The sequence below is a fragment of the Anarhichas minor genome, unplaced genomic scaffold (assembly GCF_050575085.1).
Source record: "Anarhichas minor isolate MPS153535 unplaced genomic scaffold, ASM5057508v1 ptg000014l, whole genome shotgun sequence".
In the NCBI taxonomy this organism is placed as follows: domain Eukaryota; kingdom Metazoa; phylum Chordata; class Actinopteri; order Perciformes; family Anarhichadidae; genus Anarhichas; species Anarhichas minor.
The window spans coordinates 3,311,478-3,338,496 of NW_027466460.1; the positions used below are offsets into that span (position 1 = coordinate 3,311,478).

The 27,019-nt window shown below is 40.5% G+C and overlaps 1 protein-coding gene across 6 annotated transcripts in view; it reads left to right on the forward strand.

Moving 5' to 3' along the window:
* The first annotated feature begins 299 nt into the window (after positions 1 to 299).
* The window catches only part of tenm3 (teneurin transmembrane protein 3), a 223,563-nt gene continuing 196,843 nt past the window's right edge, over positions 300 to 27,019 (forward strand). For 3 of the 6 annotated variants that reach the window (XM_076091074.1, XM_076091076.1, XM_076091077.1), the window contains exons 1-4: positions 300 to 372; positions 2,838 to 2,958; positions 4,108 to 4,178; positions 7,256 to 7,543. In XM_076091074.1, the coding sequence (XP_075947189.1) occupies positions 300 to 372; positions 2,838 to 2,958; positions 4,108 to 4,178; positions 7,256 to 7,543 (553 nt within the window). The remainder of the gene's footprint in view (positions 373 to 2,837; positions 2,959 to 4,107; positions 4,179 to 7,255; positions 7,544 to 27,019) is intronic. The other 3 variants (XM_076091078.1, XM_076091079.1, XM_076091075.1) reach the window with 2 other exon arrangements.

Consider the following 27,019-nt stretch of genomic DNA (forward strand, 5'->3'; position numbering starts at 1 on the left):
GAGAAATACACACAGTGTAGATGGTGATGTTTTAATCAAGTCACCACAGGAGCACATACTGTATACACTGTTGCTGTAGTAGTTGTCGTTGATTACAGTGCACTGATGTCAGTTTAAATTAAAATGTAATGGCCTCGTTGTTGTTCTCACTTTGTCATTGATTACTCCTTTGTCTATGTGTGTGTGTGTGTGTGTTTGCAGGTTCAGTCCAACAACCCTGACTCTCTGTCTGTCTCTCTGTCTCTGCAGCTGTACAGCAGCATGCCTGTATGTTTGCCAGCAGCACAAGCAGAAGCACTATGGAAGTGAAAGAGCGACGTCCATACTGCTCACTCACCAAGAGCCGCAAGGACAAGGAGGGGCCGTACACTGGTGAGATAGCTCACTCAGCTCAGTCACCCATTCATGTGTTTCTACATTCATTCATTACCTGAGTCGGTCAGTGGCTCAGTCTTCAGAGATCCGTTGCTGGCCTCACATTTAGGGATCAACACATCTACTCTTTTATATTAAAGCTTCCAGTTAAGACTAAGCTATCTACTGCAGCTATGATTTTCCTAAGAGTCGCCCATTGACGAGTGTTTATCCAAGTCTATCATTTTCATTACAACAGAGGTTTCCATTTGGAAACGCATATGTTTTGGAACGTTTACACTGAGCGTCCACACTATGCCGGCGTTTTCGAGCACTGAAAACAGAGAAGTTTGAAAACGCTCCGGAGGATGGATAAGTTTGAAAACTCCGGGGTTACGTCTTCGTGTGGACGGTCGAAAACGGATATGTTTAGAAACGATGACGTCCACACCCGCGTTCTCTACTTGATTTGTTCTTAGCAGTCACGATGTGTCCTTCCCTGATTCGTCACGCCCCTATCACGTGACCGGTTCCCGGAAAATCATAAACAACAACATTAATAATCGATCGACTACGAGGTTAATTCAACATGGACAACTGATTACAGGTGTTGCTGATCTTGTTGTCTTTACTAGCAGCTGTTGTTCAGTTAAAGTCTGTATTTCTGCGGAGGAAGCAGCTGTTAATGGAGTGATTAGTGAGCAGCGTGTCCAGCGGCGTTATCAGCGCTACGGAGCGGACGTCTGAAGTCACTGTTAGCGGCTTTGAGGAGGACGGACACAAAACGGAGGGCTTTGATTGTTGTCCAGTACGACAGAGACTTCAGACACCAGCAGAGCTACGAGTGAGAACAGACAACAACAAAACCGAGGAAACGAGTGAGAGACGTGTGTTGACCACATTTATGGACCCATAATCTAGTAAACTTTAATGTGTACGTGTTAATTTTAAAGTAAATTTGATATGTGAGAGAGAGAGAGAACAAGACCCGCAGCGCTGTAACTAAGTCTGAAAAATAAAACTTCTAAAACTTTCTACGAAATGTCTGTTTGAGTTCATAGAGGAAGATTTTAGAGAAGATCTTAAGTATCAAACACGACCTTTCATTATTAAAGACTACTTTATTACTCTGTCGTATTCTTTAAACTAAGCAACCAATCTACTTCCTGTTTACATCGACACCCATGCGCATGCCCAGTGTACGTGGAGAGTCACGTGATATTCGTTTTCAGGCGTTTTAGTCTGGACGGAGATCATCTCGAAAACGATGCTGATCATTTTTGTTTTAAAACTCGAAAATGTAGTAGTGTGGATGTAGCCTTAGTCATGTCCATCATTGCTATCAGTAATACTTACATACCAGGTTGGACAAACAAAAAGAAAACTGAGAATATTACTTCAACCTTCAGCTGTTAACATTCATCACAGTTTACAGACCACCTCCCCGTTTCAGATTTCCTTTGCAGTGAGAGATTATTACCAACATTATGAGTGCATTCATTTTTGGTTTTAACTTGTTATTAGGCAAATAGAGATAATCTGCCCTTAACTATTATCTTTTTTTTTTTTTTAAACCTGCCTGATGGTCCAAAGTGTCATTTCTTGCTACATCACTCTGACAGAGGACGTGACCAAAACTACGGAAATTAGACTAACGATTGTTTCAAAAGGAAAACACATTCTATAGAAAATCAACACTGCAAGCACCATGTAGATCATTGTCAAGTATGTGTGAAGGGGCGGTGTGGGGGGGGTTATGTGTTAAGAAAGTTATGGGGCCAACAAATACATGTGAATTCCTAGCAGTGCTTCCCAGAAGGCAGAAGTAGATATTCCGTGTGTAGTACATGAGAAAGGTTCTGGGTGATTTCTCCAACTGGCCCGAGGCTCTACTTAGTCCAGCTGCTGAGAAAGCAGTCCTCCATAGAGCAACCTGCAGCTTTGGAGCTGATCCCCAGGAGCCACAGAATATTGGCTTTCAGGCTTTCACTGCACTTCGGACAGAATTATATTTTGTGTTGCAGACCAGATGAAGGAGGTGAGAATCATCTTACTTGCAGCCAGTGGAAACTGTCTCCTCCACAAATAAATCATCTGCTGTTATAAATAAAAAGTTCAGACGTCAGAAGAGCGTGTACCTGCTCGCATAGACACTGGGAAAATCAGTGAATAATGACTGTGGCTGTATTGATATATTGCTCCAAAACATTCTGAAACCCAAATAATTATAATGCACAGTAAACTCAACATGAGTGACATGTGTTCCCCCTTAGCGCTTCTTAACACTGGATGTATATGTCTATGAGTATACATTGAACAGAAAAGGAAACTGTAAATAATATAACCCAGCCACAGTCTAGAGGCTGGGCAGCAATGTCTTCACAATGTTTTTGAGGATGTTTAGGTGTTTGCTTTTAAGTGCATGTGTGATTTTGTGCCTATATATGTGTGTCTGCTCATGGGTGTGTATCTATGTCTTCTAGGTTCATCAGGGGACAGTGAAGACTGTGCTATCGGCTCCCAGGGACTTCGGGTCCCCACTCAGAAGTCCTACTCCTCCAGTGAAACACTCAAGGCCTTCGACCAGCACCAAGACCAGACCAGGTTAGAACTGGGAGTGCGCTCTGGTGCTCGGAGTGCGTCGGGGCTGTCTCAGTTCAGACATAGTAGAAAACAGAATGGCTGTCTGGTTCGGGTCGGGCTCGGTTACTACTCTCTGGGACTCAGGTTGAGTTCAGACCGAAATATGTGGCCCGAAACCTCACTCTGATGCAGGCCTATACCACATTTTCATTCAATAAACACATCCGTGCTTTATATATATATATATATATGTATATAATATATGTTTTTCACTCTTAAGGACATGTCCCCTTACTTTGCCAATAGAGTGAAAAGAGGTAGAATCATGTTTTGATATTGGTAATACCTTGATATAATACCACCACTGCATCATGGTCATATCGCCCACCCCCAGTAAAACACAAACGTCTTCTCTTGAGACTAAAACACATATTTACAAGTATGATATGAGCCACAGATGGTTTGGTAGAGTCACATCTCTTCCGATAATTCCAGAGGAGAGCTGATAGCTTCAGTTTTTTTTCACAAGGGAGGATCGAAACAATTACTCCTACTGAGGTTTTTACATTTCCATGTCTGTTTACTATATTGAACAGACCATTGCAGACAGCAGACAAGGATTGAGCCACATTAGATGTGCTTTATTCTCAGTGAATGAAAATCAATCTTACCAGAGTGCTATGTTTTAACAACAACCCTTGAATATCCAGCAGAACTCAGTGGAGCACATGCTTTATACATCACAACAGCAGACAGACAAAACAAATGTGTATGCCACTTCCTTGGATTCTTGAAAAATAAATCGACTAAAATGATGTGTTTTGAAGATGATGTTAATTTGAAGTTAACATTTCAATTCTGCCCCTTATCTTTATATGTGTTCCTTATTACCTTCCATACAAACAGGTTCATATGCAATGTATGTACTGTTATTGATGATTAGCACTCTCTGTAGAGACAAATCAGACTCGGCCCTGTGTTTACTGTATTGTTTTACAACCACACACCCTGTCCTGTTTGATGCCGAATGGTAAATGTAACTGATTGTGTACCTGAACCCAACAAAAGGACAAAACAAAGCTGCACAGTGACTTTCACTGGATTCATTCAGAAGGACTATCCTTTATTATAGGAACACAACTGACAACATGTGTCCTTGGTTGTTGACAGGTTACTGTACGGGACGACCAAGGGTTACAAGGACATGGTTCACCGTGAACAGGATGATTATAACAGACAAGGTGAGACTTCAAGCAACAAGACTCAGAATAAGTGTTCTGTTGGTAGCCTTGCCATCAGCACCTTGAAAGGTTATGTAAATTGCCTCTCTGTTTTTATTTTTATATTTTTCTGGGGGGGGGTATTATCAATCCTGTGCAAATCCTAATTTGCTTGGTGTTTGTTTTTGTATTAGTTTACAGATTTGTGAAAGTTTCTGAACACATTAATGGTTTAAGTATGGATGGATGCAAGTCAGATGGTTGAGTGGAGAGTTCTGTTGAAATGATGTACGTAAAAATATATGTGGGATAAAAGCTACAGTATAATGAACCACTGAAAGTGACACAAAAAAAAGCTTCTCCACAGAGCTCACTCATTCATCTCCAGCTCCAATTAACACACCGTCAATATTTGAGAAATGAAAAAAATATAATTACTCAATCATCTTATCTACTTCATTTTCACTGCTGGCCTAATTGGAGCTCATTTAAAATTAATATAACTTTTAATTGAACGGCAGCACTTGTTATCTCGTGTTGTGCCATTAATTATGGAAAGCTTTGATAATTTCCCTTTTCATTTGCTGATTAAAGATGAAGAGGCACATACTGAGATTTTACAGATGATTTGTTTGTCTTCTTTTCATTTATATTTTAAAGGATTATTACGAGTGTTATTTGAATCAGATTTCAGCCTATTTCCAGTTGATGTGAAAGAGTTACTCCTGTTGACTTATTCAATTTAATGTAAAAAGTATTCTTAATGTTTAATCCACTCATGAACTACTTTACCCAGTTTGCATGTTTTCCATTATTAAAGGAGCATTGTTTTAAAGGAAGAAAGAGAACCCTATTTAAACACCAATTATTACTGTTCCTTTTGTTTTGGGGGGGAACTGTGACAAAAAATGTTGCGAGAGATGTAATTACAAAAAGGCCTACAGCCCTGCATTCATTGAGCCTCCCTCATTACGATATGCCATTATGATGCGAAGTATTTTATATGTAAATTATATTATATTTTCATATATATGTGTGAATGTGTGTGTATAGATTTGACAAATGACATTTGTATTTGTATCTTTCATCACATAAACAACATATAAACAACTCCCCATTTATTCCTGGGATGATAGTTTATCATGTGTATGAATATACATATTTTTGTGGAAGTAGATGAAAATTAGATAAAGGCCTCCCATTAATAACCAGCATCAATTAATTAATTTAATTAATTCTGTCATATTCAGAGGCTTGTCATGAAACCACTATTTGAATAGTGGAGGGATTCACACTTATAATAATAATTATTTGAGATGTTAAAAAGGAAGAAGTATCATTCATCATCCAATCAATAATGTGTAACATGAGTGATGAGATACACAGGGTTGTAATATGGTACGGCCCTTTTTTCTTTGGTCCATCTCAGGGCTTCACTGATCCACATCGCCTTCCTTTTAAACCAGATGCATCGTTTTTACAGAAAGCTATCTTTAGTTTTGAACTCAGATCTGTGGCACCAGGGCCTTGTTTTAATTTTGTACAGTAAATTCATTCTTGTGACTTCCCTGATTGATTATACAAAATCAACTGCAATGTAATCTATTTTCTCTAACGTCTGTTCTTTAAGAGGAAATACAGTTGCCAGGAAGAACAGTTTAGATAAGATAAAAAAGTATTTTTTAAATCTAGTTTTATGATTGCTATAGTTCATGTTTTATTTCTATATCCTTGTCATTCCATTCCAGTCTTAGCAGGTTTTATAACTTATCATTACACCTACATTTATTTTAATTCATTCATTCAATTCCTTTTTATCCTAAATCCTCTTTTGTTATCGTTTCATTTTGCAGCAGCTGAAGGTTTATTATTTATTATATCCTGTTCATGTTTTTATTATTTTTATTATTACAAAAACATTGTCAGCATATGCCAGGACAACCACCCGCTCTCCACTACTAGCTCTGGTGCCACTCTTCAATAACTAATCAAATAATAATAGAACAATAAAAAATAGAAATGTCATTATTGCTACAATATAGTCCACATACATTTTGATGAATGATGGAGTGCGTGGTGTTAAAGATGCACATCCTACTGTGAGCTGCACCACCTTCACAGTTTAAATCACTCTGCTAATCCGTCTCTTCTCCTGTAATGACTAAATGGGATTTAAAGGATCGAGTCAATAAGTATTCACCATCTCTGTCTGCTTGGTCTTCTGGCTTTCTGCTTCTATTTTCTTTTGAAAATGTTTTGAGATTTATTTTAAACGATAGCTCTTTCTAAAAGCATTGCTGCAGTTAGTTCAGCCCCATAATCAGGGTCAAGGCTTTTGGTCTTCGCTGCTGCATGAGTCAGCCTCTCTGTACATGTAGCAGCTGCTGTCAGTGTGATTTCCTTTCTTAATTGAGATCCTTCTCTCTTCTCTTGGCAAACTTCTCTGCTGCATATCACACACTGTGATGGTTAGGCCAAAGGGTCAACAATGTATGACACAGTTAGTTACACACATTAGTGGAGCAACAGAAAATCATTCAGAGCGATTTTGCTAATTGATTCATTTAAGTAATTTATTAAGCAAAAATGCCAAATATGATCTGGTTCCAGCTTCACAAATATGAGGATTTGTGTTTTTTTGAAGATTGTATATCTTTTGTTGACTGATTGCTGGTTAAAGACGTGACCTTTTTCACTACTTAATTTAGAGCCAGACAATGAACTATTTTGTGTATAAATGAGCTATGAAATGAGACAAGAACCTTTTCAAAATATATTTTAACAATGTAGAATCATTTTTTTTCAAAGTTTTTTTATGAGGTGATCTCATGTGTGAATGAAATATTTGTGTTAAAGGGTGAATCTAAGGGAGTGTTAACTTGCCTTCATATTTAAATAAACAATTTTAGGTACATGTCCATTACATTTCAGATTTTTATTTTGTAATCAAGTTGCTATAAAACATGAGTACATATCATACATAATATCTATAGTAATTAGCCATAACTGAAACAGCCACTTTTAGTCACCAGTATGTATAATAATATATTCAAATGTCATTTTCACAGTTTTAAAATCTCCATCTGTTTCTCCTTCAGGTCAGCATTTCAGTCTTCGTCAGCTGGGAATCTGCGAGCCACCTTCGCGTCGTGGCCTGGCCTTCTGCTCCGAGATGGGCCTCCCACACCGCGGCTTCTCAGTTGGCACGGCCCAGGACATAGACACCGACAGTCAGGCTGTGATGTCACCAGAGCGTGCCATGCGGCTGTGGGGTCGTGGGGGTCTGGGTAAATCGTCAGGGAGGAGTTCCTGTCTGTCCAGCCGCTCCAACTCAGTGCTGACTCTTACCGACACCGAGCATGAGAACAAGTCGGACAGCGACAACGGTAGGACGGCATGGAAACTTGTTGTCTCTTTCTGGTTCTCTTTCCCTCTTTACGCTCCACTCCTCACCTAATAGATGCTATTTCAACCGAAGAGCGGTACAATATACATATTTAGTGCGTTATTAACTGACAGCATCCTCTCAGGTACACACTGGAACACTTTTATATTTTGGCAGCCTGATAGATTTCAATTTCTTTCAGCCTTGATCATGGTCCTTCGGTAGTATGCATATATGATAGTGAATTATGCTCATTTTTGACAGGACTGGTGCATACTCTCCTTTATTTAATGAGACAAATTAGATGTTTCACTTGGTACAATTACTGATAAATCCTGCCCTCCATGTTTTCTAACAAAAAGAGAAACCAGCCATGAGATGGAACTTCCATGTGCTGCTGTGAGTGTGCAGGTTGTGGTGTGTGTGTTTGTGAGGGGGAATATTCTGCTCTCGCTGAATCTCTACAGCAGTGTTAGTTAATGCCAATGTTTTGTTACTGAGGGAACATTTGAACAATTGTACAAATATTGAGAATATTGGAAGCAAAAATAATCATTGATGTACTGCATGTTCTGATCATAGAGCTCTTGCTTTAATGATTTCAGTGTTGGTCAAAACAGTTCATTGCAGTATGTTCCAGTGCCAGCTTCTATCTATCTATCTATCTATCCACAAACATATTATCATGAGTCTATGTTTTTTCTATTGTATTCCTTTGTGTTTGGGGCAGCAGTGGCTCAGGAGGTAGAGTGGGTTGTCCACTAATTGCAGAGTTGGGGGTTTGATCCCTGACTCTTCCTCCCCACATGGTGGAGTGTCCTTGAGCAAGACACTGAACCACAAGTTGGTCCCGAAGGGCAGACAATCAGTTTGTGTGCGTGTGTGTGTGTGTGTGTGTGTGTGTGTGTGTGTGTGTGTGTGTGTGTGTGTGTGTGTGTGTGCATTGGTGAATTGGAAGCACATTTTAAAGCACACTAATCAATTCTGTTCTTAAGAACAAAAAGTACTCTAGGAGTATTTTTTTAGACATTGAACCCGGCATATAATATATAATATAGCCCATTAGTCAGTGAATAGCCGTTATTGTTTCAAACATCATGGAATTAAATCTCTCATATTGATACGAACTGTTGATGTACACCCCGACTCAGTGTCCTTTTCAGTGGAGGGAATTGGGGGAGGCAGCAAAACATGAAACAACCTCCTGCTAATTAATTTAATTAATGATCACAACTTAGCTGAGCCGGCATTTTTTTTTTGACCTTCTGTTTGCATGTTTATGTGCATCACATAGATCTAAGCAAGGAAATGTGTGCAAATATCTTTGTAAAGTACTTCTTTGTCTGCACAGTGTGTGTGTTTTTATGTGTGCATGTGTAGATTCCCAAGGTAATTTTCCTTAACAGGTGTGAATTTCATATTTAATAAAGGACTTGTTTTTGATTTTAGACGCTCACACACACACACACACACACACACACACACACACAAATCTGCTGTATTTCCATTAAGCTAGACAAACACACACACTCAGTGGGTTTTCATTAAGAGATGTGGTGTTGTAATTAACAGTGAGATAAAGTGCTGAGTCGCTATATTTCCTATATTAAGTTTGATAATGTTTTTATTAAATGGCATTATGCTGTGGATGTGAGTGCTCTGGAGGATACACTTCCAATCTCTAAAAGTGAGTAGTCGTCAAGTTTTCAAAGGCTAATTGACTCTTTAAAATGCAGGTGTGTGTGTGTGGGTGTGCTAGCTCTCATTTTTTCGGGTGTGTGTAAGTGTGGAGTTGAAGTGGTCAATTGCTAACACATGGTCCCTTGTGGTTTAGACCGGTTCCTTCAGTGGGGATAGCGGTGGCTCGTCATTATTGGGGTAGGGATTAACCCTGATGACGGCAAGCTAGTCCAGGTTGGTGGATAAAGCATTCAGGACTGGAGAAGAGTTGAGCCACTTGTTCTATTGTTGAGGGCATTGGAGCTCATACTGGTCTGCACCTCGCTGTGTATGCGTTCTCAAAGTAAGAAATTGGTGGGTCTGTATTGGGCAAAAGCAGAATTACATTGTGCTAGAAAGAAATACTGTTCTTTGGTTAAAAAAATGACTTTACATGAACGAACCATAGTTAATGGTTAAATCAACAGTTGGAGGCCTTTGCTATAGGCATTACCAGAACCTCACATCTACGCGAGCACTATCAGTCAGAATAGAATTGCTCATCAACAAAGTTGCTATCTTGGCCTCTTTCCACTGCAAAGACTTTTCCAGGAACCTTAGAGTTTGCCGCTTTAGTTCAGTGCTCTGTGATGGCCGGGGAACTATCAGGCTGAAGTTTGAAGGACTGAATTTCCCTGATTGGTCAAACACAAACCCAGAGACTATACCACACGTCACTACTGCTAGTATGGGCATCAGGACTTCAGATGGAAATGTTTGTTATGTTATTGATGTTTAGCAGCCAGAGACTTAGCAGCCAATATGTTGCATGTATTGTTGTAGACAAATACAAAAAACTTCCCTAGTAAGTCTCCATCACATAAGTTTAGCTGTGAGGTTGTCGGCTGTGTGTCTGCTAACACACTCTGTCAGGGTTTCCGCCAGTGTACTGACATAACGTTAGTGAGTGTCTGAGAGAGAGAGAGAGAGCGTGGTGGGGAGTATGAAGGTGCCTAGTTTATTTGTGAGTGAATCAATGTTACAACTCCTCAAGACCCAAACCAAGTTTGTGTGTCATGACTGCCAGCCACCTGCTGGCAGCTCTGTTCAGGCTCATTTAAGGTTGGATGACTCTACTTCTCACTTGATTTATGACCTCAGTAAACTATGTGAACATGAGTTTATGGTCTCAGATGTCTTCTTCAATACAGCATGATGTTAATTTAGTAAATGATGGTCCATTTAGAATTAAAACAGATAATAAAGCAGGGTATGCTTCTGGGCGTGGCTACCTTGTGATTGACAGGTTGCTACCATGACCTAATCAGATCTGGGGGTTGTCTGTGTTTTCATCTCAGAACTTTAACCCTTTCACAGTATGTTTTCACTTCTTGGCAGTTAATTGTAACATTGCGGTCGCTTAAAAACATGGCGGCCGTGGCTCATGGGGTAGAGGGGGCTGTCTGGTAACCACAAGGACGGCGGTTTGATCCCTGGCTGCACCGTGTCCTGTACCAAAGTGTCCTTGAGCCCAAAAACCCCTTGAACCCCGAATCGCTCCTCGGGCACTTCACAGCAGCCCACTGCTCCTAATATGCTAAGGATGGGTAAAATATTTCATATATGTAGCTAATGTAAATGAGGATTATAGTAAGGTTTAAGTTTATTCAGCGTTTAGTTGTAATTAGCTCTACCCTCTCGTGTCAGCTCTGTCGCAAAAAACAAGATGGTGACGGACAAAATGCAGAACTCGAGGGTTCAAAACTGCTGTCCACAAACCGATGGGGATGTCCTGATTAATATGTCCACTTTTCAATGAGCGAGTCACGACACAGTACCGGTAGGCCTACTTGGAGTGGCCAAAAAGCATGAAGACAGACTTTCCAGCAATCATTTACTTCACATCATACATCAAACAAGTCTTGTTGATTATGTGACATGACCAAAGAAAGATAATAAAAAAGGTTTCAATATTAGTTTTGCTTAGAAGCTGCTCACAATGTTGCAATGACCATGTAAATGACCGTACCGGTGAGGTTAAACTATATTCTAACATATTCTAACACAAAATGTGCTCATTTGTAAACCCACATGAAATGAATACATTTCGGTCAGATCCGTCTATCAGAAGAGCCGAGAAAGAAGAACAATTACACTGAATGGAGCAATAAATAAAAAAACAATTTGGTTCAGGTTCAAAAACATGTGCTTGAAACCAGAGAGAAAGTACTCTGAGCCCTGGTGTGAATACATTGTTGCAAACCTGTAAAGATCAGTTTGTTCTTGATCCAGCCTTGAGTGTCAGCATCCAAACAGCCAAACAGACTGAACCCTATAGATTTACATTCACAAAATAAGCTGTTCTTCTTCATGGTCAATGCATTATTGAGCCGTGGCGAGAGGCTCCTGTGAGAGTGAAAGTATGTGGTGAGACCCTGAGCAGCCTCCTCACCTTCACCTCTCTTCATTCTCTGAATGGGGCTGATAGTCGAGTTATTGCTCTGTAAACAGCAGACGATACATTGCCTCCGCTGAGACACCTATTGTTGCTGTGTCCCTTGATACTGACCCTGGTTCACAGCAGAAAGTGTGTGTGTGCGGGCTCGTGCACGCGTTTGTGTGTGTACAGTAACTTAAACCCAACTTCTGTGATTCTATCTGCCGCTTTGTTGCAAGAGGAAGCGGGAGGAAGAATAGATAACAGGGGGGGGGGGGGGGGGGGGGCATGAAGAATGGGAGAAGAGAGGAAGACATCAGGGAGGAGGACAAGAAAACGGAAAGTAGTTCAATGGTGATGGAATCATTCAAAAGAGAGGCAGGGAAAGTCGAGAATAAAGGCAGAAGAGGGAAAAGGAGAAGCCTCTCTGCATTATTTGTTCTCCTGAGAGGAAATATTAGACCAGAGACGTCTGGCTGGCTCCCCAGTGGACACACACACACAAACCCGCACACACACACTGGCAGACGTAAACACTTTTGTGGTGTCTGAACCCATGGGTGCCCAGCTGCTGCGTGCCCAGTTACTTGATATCGGTGATCTCAACTAGGGGGACAGAAAGAGGAAGACACATTTACATGTTCTGTTCTAAACACACTGAAGCAGGTGTGCCTATCCTTGAATAAGCCATCAGATACACAGTGGGTGATGTCTTTTACATGTCTTGCTTATTTTGAATTAACAAAAGAACTGGGTAGATTATTTCACGATTGTAACATTGTGTTTAAAAGATGTGCTGCACTCAAACACTCAAAGGAGAACCAACCAACAGGGATACATTACAAACACATTATGGATTTGTACATGGAGGAGCAGACAGAGTCTAGTTTTGTGCCACACTAAGAAGCTTCAAATATATTAGCTGACCTCCCCTGCCCAATCTCTTAAAGTCTAAATGTGTGTTAAAAGTGTGTGTGTTCATGGCGTGTGCAGAGGGCAATGTAAGGATGAACTGAGATAGTGAGAAAGACACGATGTGATGGAAATGGCAGAAAACAAAGGAAAGGGTGAACAGGGGGATGGAAGCAGACAGGCGGATAGAGAGGAAGAGGGGTGTATCTCCTCTTTGCTAACCAGATTACTTTACTATGTGTCAACAAAACACTTAATCCATTTGGCATCCCTAAGCAGCTTAACATTATAACCTTAGCTGTTATACAGACAACACACACGCACACAGTATCGCAAGTACATAGTCCTACGACATTCAGTGTTCTTTGTCTTTACAATCAGTAGCGCAGTAAAGTTGTCATGCTAATATGACCCAAAATCCAAAAGGGTATTGGTTCAAAACTTCAAAGGTAAACCTCAACATAATCTTAAACTTTGTTATTTGATGTTTTAGTCCTTTTTGAAATTGACTTCTCTCCTAGTGTTGTTGTTGTGTACAGTCTGTCTTTTTTATCACATTTTGTATTGCAAACCCTGGCTACTTGTTATGCACTTTGAAAACTTGCACCATGGTTGTAAAACTTCGAGGCTGCACATGACATGGGACTCCTTCAGAGATTTTTGGGGATTTAATTGACAGACCTCCATGTACACGGCGTGGCCAAAGGTATGTGGACAGCACCACTGTCCACATAGTCGCCCCACATCAGTGATCACTAATGCTCCTGTGGCTGAATGGGGGCAAATCCCTGCAGCCAGGTTCTAAAGTAGTGTGGTGAGCCTTACTGTTAGAGTGGAGGCTGTTCCAGCTGCAGATTAATGCCCATCATTTTGGAATGGGATGTTTAACAATGACGTATAGTTGTAATGTCCGGGTGCCCACATACTTTTGGCCTTGGGCTGTATGCAGTTGTAGGGCACATGCCCGACTTGGTCACACTCTGTTGCTAACATTGCAAATTGTCATTTATACAGCAAATATAAAATGGCATCCCCTGCCACCTGTCAGCTGCAGACCTCCAGCGTGGGTGCCAGAGGGTGTTTGATGTGTCACCTGAACACTCTCCATTGACAGAGCAACAAACAGGAAGGCAGACAGATGGAGAAAGACAGGGACATAAAACAGACAATGATGGATCAGTTCATACCTTGCTCTCATTCTATCAATGCAATTCTGTTTGGTTCAAGTCGCTTCAGTGGCTGCTTCATTGGAAAGGTGCAGGGATGCGATCCATCGCCCATGCAGATGGTGACAAAATGAATTCCATTCATACACAATACCAAAGTAGAAGAGATGATCTAGCCCCTACTTACTCTGCAGTCAGTATTGTTGTCAGTTTCTTTGAAAGTACAACGCTCTCATTTTACCGCTGCATTACACACTTACCTGGAAACAACATCAATGAGGAGCTTTGTGACAGCTGGAGGGACTGTGTGTGGCATTATCTTTGAGAAAATCACTCAGTCGTAATGTTTCTCTGTCTCTTTATGGATAGCTCTGTCCACTCTGTCGTTTCAGCCTCATCTTTCTTCTTTCTTTCCTTTCCCCCTATCCAGCATCTTCTTTGTCTCACTCCTTTTCATTTCGCCACTTTCCTTTTAGCATTTCTAAGTAGGTAATAGTGACCCCTGCACTGTAAGAGACAAGATATTAGAGTTATTCTGTCTTTTTCTCAGTACTTTTATTGTTAAGCAATCACTGGACACAAGTTGGCAGGATCTTTAGAAATCATCACATCTCTTAAAAGGATAAGAACAATGGCCACAGCTGATGTGCTCTGTCATGGTTTGAACTACACTGAGGCAATGATATGTTCTAGTGTCTATGTTTATTCTATTAGACATGGTCATTCAGGTTGTGTATCTGAAATTATCCTCCATCAGTCATTCATATTATCTATACCTGAATTGCTGTTGAAAAAAACAGAAAAAGAACCATGGGCTACAAATGACTACAGTGTTTGACTGTTGTCAGACGATTATATTAACTGACACATTCTGCTTCTCACGTTCTGTGTCAATGCATCATTGTTGTATGCCTTACAGCCTTTGTTTGTGTGTGTGTGTGTGTGTGTGTGTGTGTGTGTGTGTGTGTGTGTGTGTGTGTGTCACCTGGAAATACAAATCTACATTATTGTTTGTATATTGTATCTATATTTACTGTATCATTTTTTATGTTTAACTAAACAAACCAAAGTGAAGACATTAGTATATTATTTTCCGTATATATATATATATATATATACTGTATATTCTTTTTAACAAATTGAGGTTTTGAATTTTTTTAAATCAGATTTCTCTAAATACTTAACAGATATTTTAACACTGGCTGACACAATAATAATAATAATAATAACACATATTAATATGATTATCATTATAATTATCATGATTATGGTTATTATTACCATACACTTCATTCAAGAAATGCTAGAATTGATAGAATTGATGTCAATTGTTATGAACTCAAACTGGTTTAAACACTTCCTAGCTGATGATAAGCATACAAGACTCTGAATGTATTAAATATCTTTATTATAGTTATTCCTGTTGGTATTGCTCCAGTATTAGTGCCCACAAGCTCTATGTGCTGCTTAGAATAATGTGTATTCCTTAAAATATTTATATTGCAGGCTTATTAAACTATACATCAGGTAGCTCTAACACAGTGTTCATATGCTCGCAACATATTTGCTCATGCTGTTGCAAAAAAACTTCATATATTAGACAGTTATGCAGTACAACACACACACACACACACACACACACACACACACACATCTACAAATGCACACATACGCACATCATGGTAGCGGAAGAGACACCAGATGTGACTGCTGCAGAAGACAGATCACTGCAATAACCAAGGTGCATAATGAAAGTATAGAGACATTATATATGCACGTTTGCCAGTATGCATTTGAAGACATTTTTTTGTCATCCATGCTGCGGTATTGATACATAGATATTACTGCTGGTTATGTTTTTGCTCAGCGGGTGCTGTATGGTTAATACAAAACAACCAGGAATAAATAATGTATCATCTCTCACAGCAAGAAGGTGTGCAGAATAGCAGTGAGTATGTTGCACAAAGACTGCAGATGTATGTCCGGCTCCTCTTTCACACTCTTCCAAGAGCTAGTTGATTGTGTGTGTGTGTGTGTGTGTGTGTGTGTGTGTGTGTGTGTGTGTGTGTGTGTGTGTGTGTGTGTCAGTGGAGAGGTGACGTGTATGCAGAAAAATACGTTTTCACCAGCAACTGAAATGCACTTGAGTTCACATAATCCACGCTCCTCACAGTTACACACACTCACACACACACACACTCACGCACACACACACACACACACACTCACACACAGCCCTGGTGCCAGTCATATTCAATAGCAATCTAGTGCTGACCAGAGAAATCAATGAATAACAGACTAACTGACTAGAGGGTTTAACTTTGGCGCCGCTAACATGGAGAAGACACTTCATTCCATCAAGTGGCCAACATTAAATCATTAACCATACAGCATTGCTCGCTCCCTCCTCCCCTCATTTCTCTCTTTCCATCCACCCTCCCTCTCTGTTCAAACACATTCAATTTACAGTAAACATACAGTTATTGAAACAGCTCCATTCTCAGAAAAAGCAATTGTTGTAACAATTCATATCGTATGACGTTGCCAAATGTAAAGGGGAAAAACAGGCAAACTGGTTTACTGTAACTATTCAACCATCTTACACCCCTGGGAAGAACGATCTGCACCACTTTCAGGGGGAGATGCAAAGAATCAATCGATTGAAACTAATCTTGTAAATTGTTAAAGTTATCACATTACCAATAGTCATGATTCTATCATATGCTACCAGGACACAAGTAACAAGTCTTCCATTCTCCTTCCCTTACCTCACCTCCTCTTTTTGTCCGCTCTTCACTTGTGTTTCTCAGAACCCATTTAAGCAGAATCCATTACCAGAAGTGCAGAGGCAGAAGGAGTGAGCGAGGCAGATAGACAGACAGGGGGGATGGAGAGAGGGAGACCAGGGAGTGTTCAGCCTAATAAATTCTACAGAAGAGTCTCGGCACCTCATAATGTGGATGATGGTCTTTTTACATGTGGTGACAGGTGAAGCTTTCTCTGCAGCTTTGCAGAAAATGCATACAGTAACTCACTTAGCATGTATTGCCAAACTACTTTTGCTTTGTCTCTTGTATGCAGTTACATGCTGAACTCATTAACTGTAGAACATGTCAGGATCCGCTCGTTGGTCGGACATTAGTATGTTGATATGGACACTGGTGGAGGTTCAAACGTCTCCCTAAACAGTATTGAGTACCCGGTTCAGATACCGGTTTCTAGATACGACCCACTCTGTACATATGACATGCAGCACATCACATGCAGTGTTTTTAGTTGTGTCACTCAAAGCTCTCGGCTGTCCAAGCGTACATGAAACTAGACCTGAAAGTTTATTTATCAATTAGAAATTAATGAGCAACTATTTTGATTATAAATTGATTTTTCAAAGAAAATGTTTCGGTCAAAAATGTCAAACCTTCCCAAGCTCAAGCTTCTGCTTTGTTTTAGTAAAATGTGTATATATATATATATATATATGTGTGTATAATGTGTATGTGTGTGTGTGTGTGTGTGTGTGTGTGTGGGATGGAAGGTATTGAAAGTATTCAAGGTGAGAACTGAGATCGGATATCAAGCAGGTTAGGTTTAGATTGGGTTTCAAATATGTCACACTGTAATGGGAGTATTGATGAAGTGTCATGTCAGAATGGTACACAGTCACAAACACACAGCCTCATAAGCCAAAACACCTACGCACTGTACACATTCGCTCTTTCAACCTCCTCTTCCTCTCTCCCTGACTGTTTATAAAAAAACAGTATATGGCTGTTTTTGTAGACATTGTTATTCCATCTCTCTCTCTCTCTCTCTCTCTCTCTCTCTCTCTCTCTCTGTCTCTGTCTCTCTCTCACACACACAATCATTACTATGTGGTGCTGTGTAATAGCTGGATCAATAGCTGTGCTGTTCTTACAGGATCATTTGGCCTCTGAAGCAAATGCTCTGACAGCCACTACATCATTAGGACATTACCACTCGGCCGCTCTCTCTTTGTCTCTCTCGATCTTTATCTTCCCTCATTCACTCCTTCCTTCTCTCTCTCTTCTTTTCCACTCTTACATCATGAGAACACTGTGCCCTTCTTACTGACACCGCTTTTTACACAGACTTGCTCTATATTTATATTGTAAAAATATCACAAATTCTCACTGTACTCTCCTTATATTTAACGTGTGCATCATTGAAGACTAACATGAGAATGAAAAACTGTTAAAGGTGGTGTTTTTTCTGCTGACATGGCCTTACAGTTGTGTGGGTGCATCCCCGGTGACCACCGAGATGCAATCCCTCATCGTCACCACGGAGGCATTCTGTCACTTGGAGCGATGTGAATTGTCAGCAATTACAGTGCCATGGTGGTACATCAATTGTGCCCGTGCTAAAAGAGATAATTAAATAGACTGCAGCGGGAGTTGGGAAGTGAAGTGTTTATTATAAAGGTGGGACAGGTGTCTCTGTGTGTGTGTGTGTGTGTGTTTATTGGAGGCCCTTTTCTTCCAGTGTGATTCATTTTAAGATGAACCACTCTGAACTACAGTACAGGCCATAGCCAGTTAACATTACTGTCTTTTATTGACACCTAAACCAACAGGAAACAGTCTGGAACTGACACTTTTGACAACCAATGGGGAAGCAAGTGAGCATTTGTAATAAACACAAATTTTCACTGTGAATGGACAAATAACTACCAATCTACGAATGTCTCACCCCACCTCCTACTGTTTCTCTCTTACACACACACACACACACACTAGCCTTCACAGAAGGGTCTGGAAAGCTAGTGATAGTGTGGCTGACCTCAGCATATGGGTGATTTTACTGAGAAACTTCACATACCAATGTGTGTGTGTGCACACACACAGAGCCTTGTTTTCTCCTCATTTTCATCTCTCTTAGTCACATACAAACTCACACTCTCCCACATCGTCTGTCTGTCCTTGGCAGCTATTTCTACTGTCATATGGCTTCTACTAAATGTGATTATGACACTAACAAAGGCTGTTTCGCTGATTGTGCGTGTATGTGTGGATGCAGGCCTGTTGAGTGGGCAGGGCAGTCTGTCTATCTCCCCGCCAGCATAAGATGACGCTTAGTATTGTTCCCTTTCTTTCACCGATTCTCTCTCTGTATAGCTTTAACGTAATGTACAGCATCATGTAAACAAGTCAATCAATTTGGACAAAAAACTAAGACATATTTTAGTAAGAGTGACATCCGTAGCAGCCCACACCCAAAAATGTGGAAATATGGAAACTTAGATTATCTCTGTATGTCTCCAGGTTATGTTTGCTTGTAATATCAGAATGTCTCCTTTTCTTCCACTGACGTATTTGTTCCACTAAGTGCAAGGGTTGCTCTTTGATTTCTGCAAGGGATGGTCACACACAAATACTGTGTGTCTGGTGTCATGAAGCATGGCGACATATGAAAGGTCATCTATGGCTGCAGGAGAGAGTCGTCAGTATAACAAGTAAATACACTTTGTTTTGTTTGCATTCATAGGCCCACATTTCCACCTTGGTGGTTGTTTTTCCTGGATTTGAAGGAAGTGAGAAAAATAATGAATATATCCTTGATTTTGAAGGTTTGTAGTGATAGATCAAGCTTCTTTCAAAGGAGACAGCACTTCTTTATCAAAGTACAAGCAATCATCAGAGAATCTTCTAACAGACAGGACTGTGTTGCAAATTGCCACCAATTTATTAATCATCCCAAATGTATTTATTTAGCCCAATATCACAAACAGAAGGAGAGAGAGAAGAGGAGAGAGGAGCTCAGTGTAGGAAGTCCTAAAGCAGTCTAGGCCTCTAGAAGCATATCTAGGGGCTGGTCCAAGGCAAACCTGAGCCAGCCCGAACTATAAACCTGAGTCAGCCCTAACTATAAACCTGAGCCAACCCTAACTATAAACCTGAGTCAGCCCGAACTATAAACCTGAGCCAGACCGAACTATAAACCTGAGCCAGCCCGAACTATAAACCTGAGCCAGCCCGAACTATAAACCTGAGCCAGCCCTAACTATAAACCTGAGCCAGCTCTAACTATAAACCTGAGTCAGCCCTAACTATAAACCTGAGCCAGCCCGAACTATAAACCTGAGCCAGCCCTAACTATAAACCTGAGCCAGCCCTAACTATAAACCTGAGTCAGCCCTAACTATAAACCTGAGCCAGCCCTAACTATAAACCTGAGCCAGCTCTAACTATAAACCTGAGCCAGCCCGAATTATAAACCTGAACCAGCCCTAACTATAAACCTGAGCCAGCCTGAACTATAAACCTGAGCCAGCCCGAACTATAAACCTGAGCCAGCCCGAACTATAAACCTGACCCAGCCCTAACTATAAACCTGAGTCAGCCCTAACTATAAACCTGAGTCAGCCCTAACTATAAACCTGACCCAGCCCGAACTATAAACCTGACCCAGCCCGAACTATAAACCTGAGCCAGCCCGAACTATAAACCTGAGCCAGCCCGAACTATAAACCTGAGCCAGCCCTAACTATAAACCTGAGCCAGCCCGAACTATAAACCTGAGCCAGCCCTAACTATAAATCTGAGCCAGCCCTAACTATAAACCTGACCCAGCCCGAACTATAAACCTGACCCAGCCCGAACTATAAACCTGAGCCAGCCCGAACTATAAACCTGAGCCAGCCCGAACTATAAACCTGAGCCAGCCCGAACTATAAACCTGAGCCAGCCCGAACTATAAACCTGAGCCAGCCCGAACTATAAACCTGAGCCAGCCCGAACTATAAACCTGAGCCAGCCCGAACTATAAACCTGAGCCAGCCCGAACTATAAACCTGAGCCAGCCCTAACTATAAACCTGAGCCAGCCCTAACTATAAACCTGAGCCAGCCCGAACTATAAACCTGAGCCAGCCCTAACTATAAACCTGAGCCAGCCCTAACTATAAACCTGACCCAGCCCTAACTATAAACCTGAGCCAGCCCGAACTTTAAGACTTTAAGAACTTTAAGAAATTAACAAATCTCTAAACTATAAGTCACAATCCCCAACTAATACTAAATACCACAAATAGAACTACTGTTCTGAAACAAGATATGTGTGCCATCATTTATCGTGTAAATGCAATGTGAATGATGTGCAAATGGTCAAAGTAAACTAAATAGACATAATGAACTATAAAGTCTAAATTATAACCAATTATAACCATTTAACTAGTTGCTATTAGTTGTCAGTTCTGTGCCAAAAGTTTGGTTCAGTTGCATTCAACACAAGTCAAATCAATTAACTCTCAAATTTTGCGACGAGCTGAATTTCAGGTCACATCTGAGACAGAATCTTAAGGTGCCAATACACTCGGTCAGATCTGTTTGTCAGATGGTTGAACAGCTTCCAAAGCCGCCTCCCCCCCACACAGAGGGAGCTGTTATGAAACTGACAACCTGACATTCTCACCCACTTAATGCAGTGATTGGTCAGGCGTGCAGAGGTGAACAAGTAAACCGGTTTGTAATTTTCTCTTTAGCTCCCTTTTGTCATTTGTGACATAACTACTTCTGTCAATTTGATGTGTACTATACGGCCAAGCTCAACATTGAGACTGTCTGAAAATGTACGCCATCATCCCCATATTGAAATGATTTCCTCAAGTGAGCAGATGTGAATTACAAGGAGATATTAACTACAATTAACAAACAACAACACCAACAATTCTTAGTGGATTTCTCTGGACAGTTTGGAGTTGAACACATTTTGCGTGCCTCTTTAAACACAAAGTAACTACTGAGTCACAGATATTGATCATCAAACCCTACATGCCCATCCATTTTTACTCGGGGGCAATAAAACCCTTTATCGTTCTGTCTTTAAAGGCTTGTGTGGAGTGTTGGCCTGGAAGCAATAAACAGCCAGTAACCCACTGAGGAAGTCAATCTCTGACTGTTTGAACAATACAAAGTAAAGTCATTACTCTGATCTGTGAAACCACAGGGCCCTCGTCACATTTACAAACCCACCCCCCTTAGCTACTGTTGCTAGGTTGGACAGGCTTGACCAAAATAAATATGGTGACACCGGCTGTGCGGTTCCATTTAGCCGGCTGCCGCAGTGTGAGTTACATCACATCTGGGTAAATTTGTCACAATGTTAAACCTTGAAGTCAAACTTTTTTTTGCCCCCCTTCCAACGATCTACCCAGTTCTCTTCATACCTCCATACCTCCATCGTGTGTGTGCGTCAGAGAAAGAGGGGACAGGTTAGTGGCTTGAGCAACGGGAAGGTTGCCAAACACACTCACACACATGCATACGGACATGCGAGTGCAGCCCTCTGCTTCCATCTACATCAGCATGATGAGAGGATGGAGGCTTTTAACTAATCACATCATCTAAAAGGAGAGAACAAAGTTGAGGGTGAGAGAAGAACGGGATGGAGAGAAAAAACAAGCTGTGTGAAAGGAAGTTGGACCATTTCTTATGAATGAGTCATCCCCTTTCTATCTCTTTCTTTCACTCTGTCTCCCTCTCTTGGAACCTCCCCCATCACCATCCCACTCGCAGGTCTTATCTCCTTCATATTGCACACTCAAGGTATTTGTAATCCGCTTATACTTGTTCAGCCTTCTTCTACATTGTAACTTAATATGGGCCGTGCCCCTGTGTGTGTGTGTGTGTGTGTGTGTGTGTGTGTGTAATAGATATAAGGTCGCAGTATTATTGTATTCACCACCTGCCATTGTACATCTCCCTCTCTTTCTCTCTCACACACACACAAACACAGACATGGATGACGAATCCAAGGTGAAGAGTTCACAACATGGCTGTTCTTGTGAATGGATAGAAGTTAAATAAAGGAAGGTTAGGACATTGCATGCAGTATGAGCAATGGCATGCACAGGAACAACCGGTGGAGTGAAGAAGGCTTGAAGAAAGGGTTTGGAAGAATGAGGCTATATAGTCCGACCTGAGAATGAATCACACTGCCCATCACTATTTACTACATCTCCTTTGGGGCAGCAGACCATATGTTGCAGGATACAGTCTGCTCTCCATCTGCCCATTCAACTCTTTGATAGATGAAGATATTACAACAACTACTGGCCAGACTGACATGCAATTTGTTTTTGTTTTTTTCATGGTTACTTACCCTGTAGGGACCTATCTAGGGATAGGATAGGTCAAGTTGAAAGTTCCACTTGATCAACATGTGTCTATGACAAAATCCCTCAAAACTAATATTCAATTCAATTCAATTCAATTTATTTTTGTACAGCCCAAAATCACAAATTACAAATTAGCCTCAGAGGGCTTTACAATCTGTACACATACGACATCCTCTGTCCCGGAACCCTCACATCGGAACAGGAATAACTCCCAAAAACCCCTTTAACGGGGAGAAAAGAGAGAGAGACCTTAGGGAGAGCAACAGAGGAGGGATCCTCTATCAGGATGGACAGAAGTGTGATAGATGTCATGTGTACAGAATGAACAACATAACAGAGTTACAACACATTCAATCAGTGGTGTATAAAGTACCCAAAAGCCATACTTGAGTAAAAGTAAAGATACCTTACTGGAAAATGACCCCAGTAAAAGTAAAAGTCACCTATTAGAATACTACTTGAGTAAAAGTCTTAAAGTATCTGATATTTATTGTACTTAAGTATCAAAAGTAATTTTCTGATATTAAATGTACTTATTGAAAGTAAAAGTACAAGTAAATGCTGTTAATAAAAAAGCAAAGGGTCAGAATTTTGAGAATTATGAAGTTTATTCTTTTAAGTGCTGTGGCACCATGACCAAGGACATGGAGCTGTGTTGAAAATAATTGGGTTGGCTGTGATCCATCCAGGAGCAACAATGTTCAACATAATATATTGTACATAAGTATACTTTTGCATCTACTATGAACTTATCATCATAATTCTCCGAAAAGCTATATGACACTATGAAGGAGTTGTAACAGTGTGTTTGTAAGTATGCTCATTCCGACTAGAGGATGTAGAGGGCAAATGCATAATATTGTGTTCAGCAAAAAATATCCACTTGATGCATCAGGTCAGTGTTGTGAGAAAGGACACCTGCCTTGTAAGCTCCTATGGGCCTGATTTGAACACAATAGGCAAAGGTTTTGCTCAAGCTGAATCTGCAATTGGGCGACTGCTACCATCATAACTCCATCTGATCATCCACAAAATGACTCAAATATCAAAACATGATCAATACTAAAGCAGCACCAAAAGTAACAACCCAGTCATTACTGGAAACTGAAAAATGTCCTGTTCATCTTCAAAAGACAATTATAATACAATGTAGCTTCTTTACATTCTAATAGAATGTAAAGAAGCTACATTGTATGTTGTATTCTATACACTGTAGCTTCTCTACATTCTATTAGAATGTAAAGAAGCTACATTGTATAGAATGATTCTATTGAAGTTATTCCTTTTTTAAATGTTTTAGACGAGTCACTAATCACTTTAAAAGAGTGATTATAGCTGATTTAACTTACAGACATGAGATTGATCTTCTCATGTCACTCTCTTTATACAATGATATAAATTCATCCCCGTTTTATTGATATCTTACGAAAAGTTACTCCTCATTTTTCGTGCGTTTTTCCTGCAAAAGTCCAGCAACATGAGTCTGTTTTCGCTTGTTACATGCATACTGTCTTTTCAAAATAAACTTTCATCTTCACAGGAAACAACTAAGGTTTAGGCGATGAAACTACTTAGTTAGGTTTAGGAAAATATCGTGGTTTGCGTTAAAATATCTACGGAAGTGGTGTTGCTTAAGTACGGAAGTCACGTCACAAATAAATCAACATTGGCTTCTCGTTTCACGCACGGCACAAACTGCGGCCTCCTGGAGGAAACACCAGTGTTTGTTTGACCCATCCACCTCTCCTCATCCCACCCGTCCTGTGTGGAATTCTACTCATGTTGTCGCTTGCTAGCTATAGCATATAGCATCCTGGGCATCACTGGGAATCAAAACACCGCGGCTTTGAGAGCACTTGTTTGCAATTGCGCATTAACGTGATTAACCAACGATTTAACTTGCATCTAGGACCACTGATTCGCCAAACCTGCTTGCTTGCAGTCTGTGTTCCACCACAGTCCCCGACGTTGGTCTCATGATTCATTTTTTTTTCTAAAGATAGATTTGATTTTGTAGCAAGTAACGAAGGTTTCAGGGGAAATGTATCGGAGTAAAAGTATCAGTTTTCTTTGCAAAATGTAGTGAAGTAAAAGTCAACAGAAATATAAATAGTAAAGTAAAGTACAGATATCCAAAAAAACGACTTAAGTACAGTAACGAAGTATTTCTACTTCGTTACTGTACACCACTGCGTTCAATGCATATGAGAGAACCACGGCAGGAGGCAAGACATCATAAGGCCAACATGTAGACTTCTAATGAGCAGATTGTCATGAAATGGACTTGTCTGCATTCATGGCCGAATGTTGTCAACCATCTACTGCCGAAGCTCTCAGACTTTGTTTTTCTCTTTTTGTATTTTGAGGTGCAATGGACATTTGAACCTCTAGAGGTCACTAGTAGGGTTTGAGCCTTTGACTTTTGTGACTGCAATCATTAACCCTCTAGCGTCAGCTTTGTCATGACAAAATTGGTAGCTTTTATACTGAAACAAAAGTGTAAATAGGACCGCATTTCCCACAAGACCTCTTGCTTCAAATTTCATTGTCCTTCCTGAAAAAAAAAATGTGTTGGCAGTGGCTTTTTTTAGTAGCTTTACACTTCTTTCACAATCTTCAATCAACTAGAAAGTCAGCTCAACTCAAGCTCAGTTTGAGCTGGATGAACAGCGCCCTCTTTGTATCGTGTTATATGAAGCAAGCCAAATCTAACTCCAGGGGAGCATGGAGTCACACCCAGTGTGTGCGTGTGTGTGTAGAAGTGTAGGTGTGTGTGTCTATGTTTGTGTGTGTATGTGTGTGTGCGTATGTGTAGGTGTGTGTGTGTGCTTGCGTGCGCAAGCTTTCTGTGAGATTGTGGAACTGCTCTGTATAGAAAAGGAAAACCAGCAAATATCATTACCAGCTGGATTCAATCGTGCCATGCTCTCATAGTCATGCTCTCTCTCTCTCACACACACATATGCACACACACACAGCTGGTCCTGGAGTCTAAGGTCTCTAATTGAAACCCTCTATTTGTTTATAACCCCGCACTCTCTCCTTACACACAGAACACACACTCCCTACAGCTTCTGGTAACAGCTTTACAGGCTCTCTGTGTGTATGTGACACAGAAAATGAAAGAGAGACAGAAGGAAGCTGTGTTTCTTCTAATGCATTTTCAGCAGTTGTTTTAAATAACCTGAAATAGTTTCAGTCTGTTCTTCTCATCATGTGGTTACATTACAGTTTGACCTATATGAAGAGCTTAACTGAGATTAGTTTGACCAGCCTTGCTTTGGCAAAGCAACCTGAGATGAGAATGTGTCACACTCTGGTTAAAGTTTCTCAACCTTGGGTTTTGGCCCTCAGAATAAAGAAGATTAGTGTGCCAATATATAAAATCAACAAAATAATCCCTCATTTTATAATGTCATCAGCATTAGTCTTCAACTCTTTTTTTCCCTCAGCCAAGAAAGACACAAAGGATACATGAGGATACACATTTGGGAGATTTAATCATTACCATAAACGCTATACCTAAAATGTCATCCGATGGCTACCTGTTCCACTCCATTTGTGGGCACTTTTGTTCACAAAATATTACCAAAATAGTAAAAAGAAAACAATGGTTATTATATATGCTTTAAATATGATATTTGCTCTATATGGGCAGCAAAAATTGTTCCACTGCAAAACATTGCTTTTTCATTAGTGAGACCTTACCTAAAGTTTAGACTAACCTTAACCTGAGTTTACCTGGTGCAAGAATCTGGTTAATTCTATCTTTTGTAGTCTAGATTAGCGTTTCTGTTTGATTCCTGTCTCCCTTTCCTACACACTGTGACTAAGTCAGTATTTAACCTCACACCACTGTAGTAATGAGTGAAGAGGTCCCTCCATCTCCTCTCTTCTCGACACACTCCTTTGTTTTTCTCTCCCTCTCATCCAGATAATTCATCTTTATCTCTCACTGTCCCCTATCCTTCCTTATCTCTCTTCTTTTGTTATTTTATTTTCTCTTGGGAATAAAGGAGGAAGCTACAAATTATCATAGCTCCTTCTTGCTCCTCTGTATAAAACGGATATAGAATCACACACACACACACGCTCCACTCCTAAGGCTGTGTTCCACAAAATTGTATCTTTTTTTTCCTTCTCAGAGGAAAGACCAGTGATCCAACAC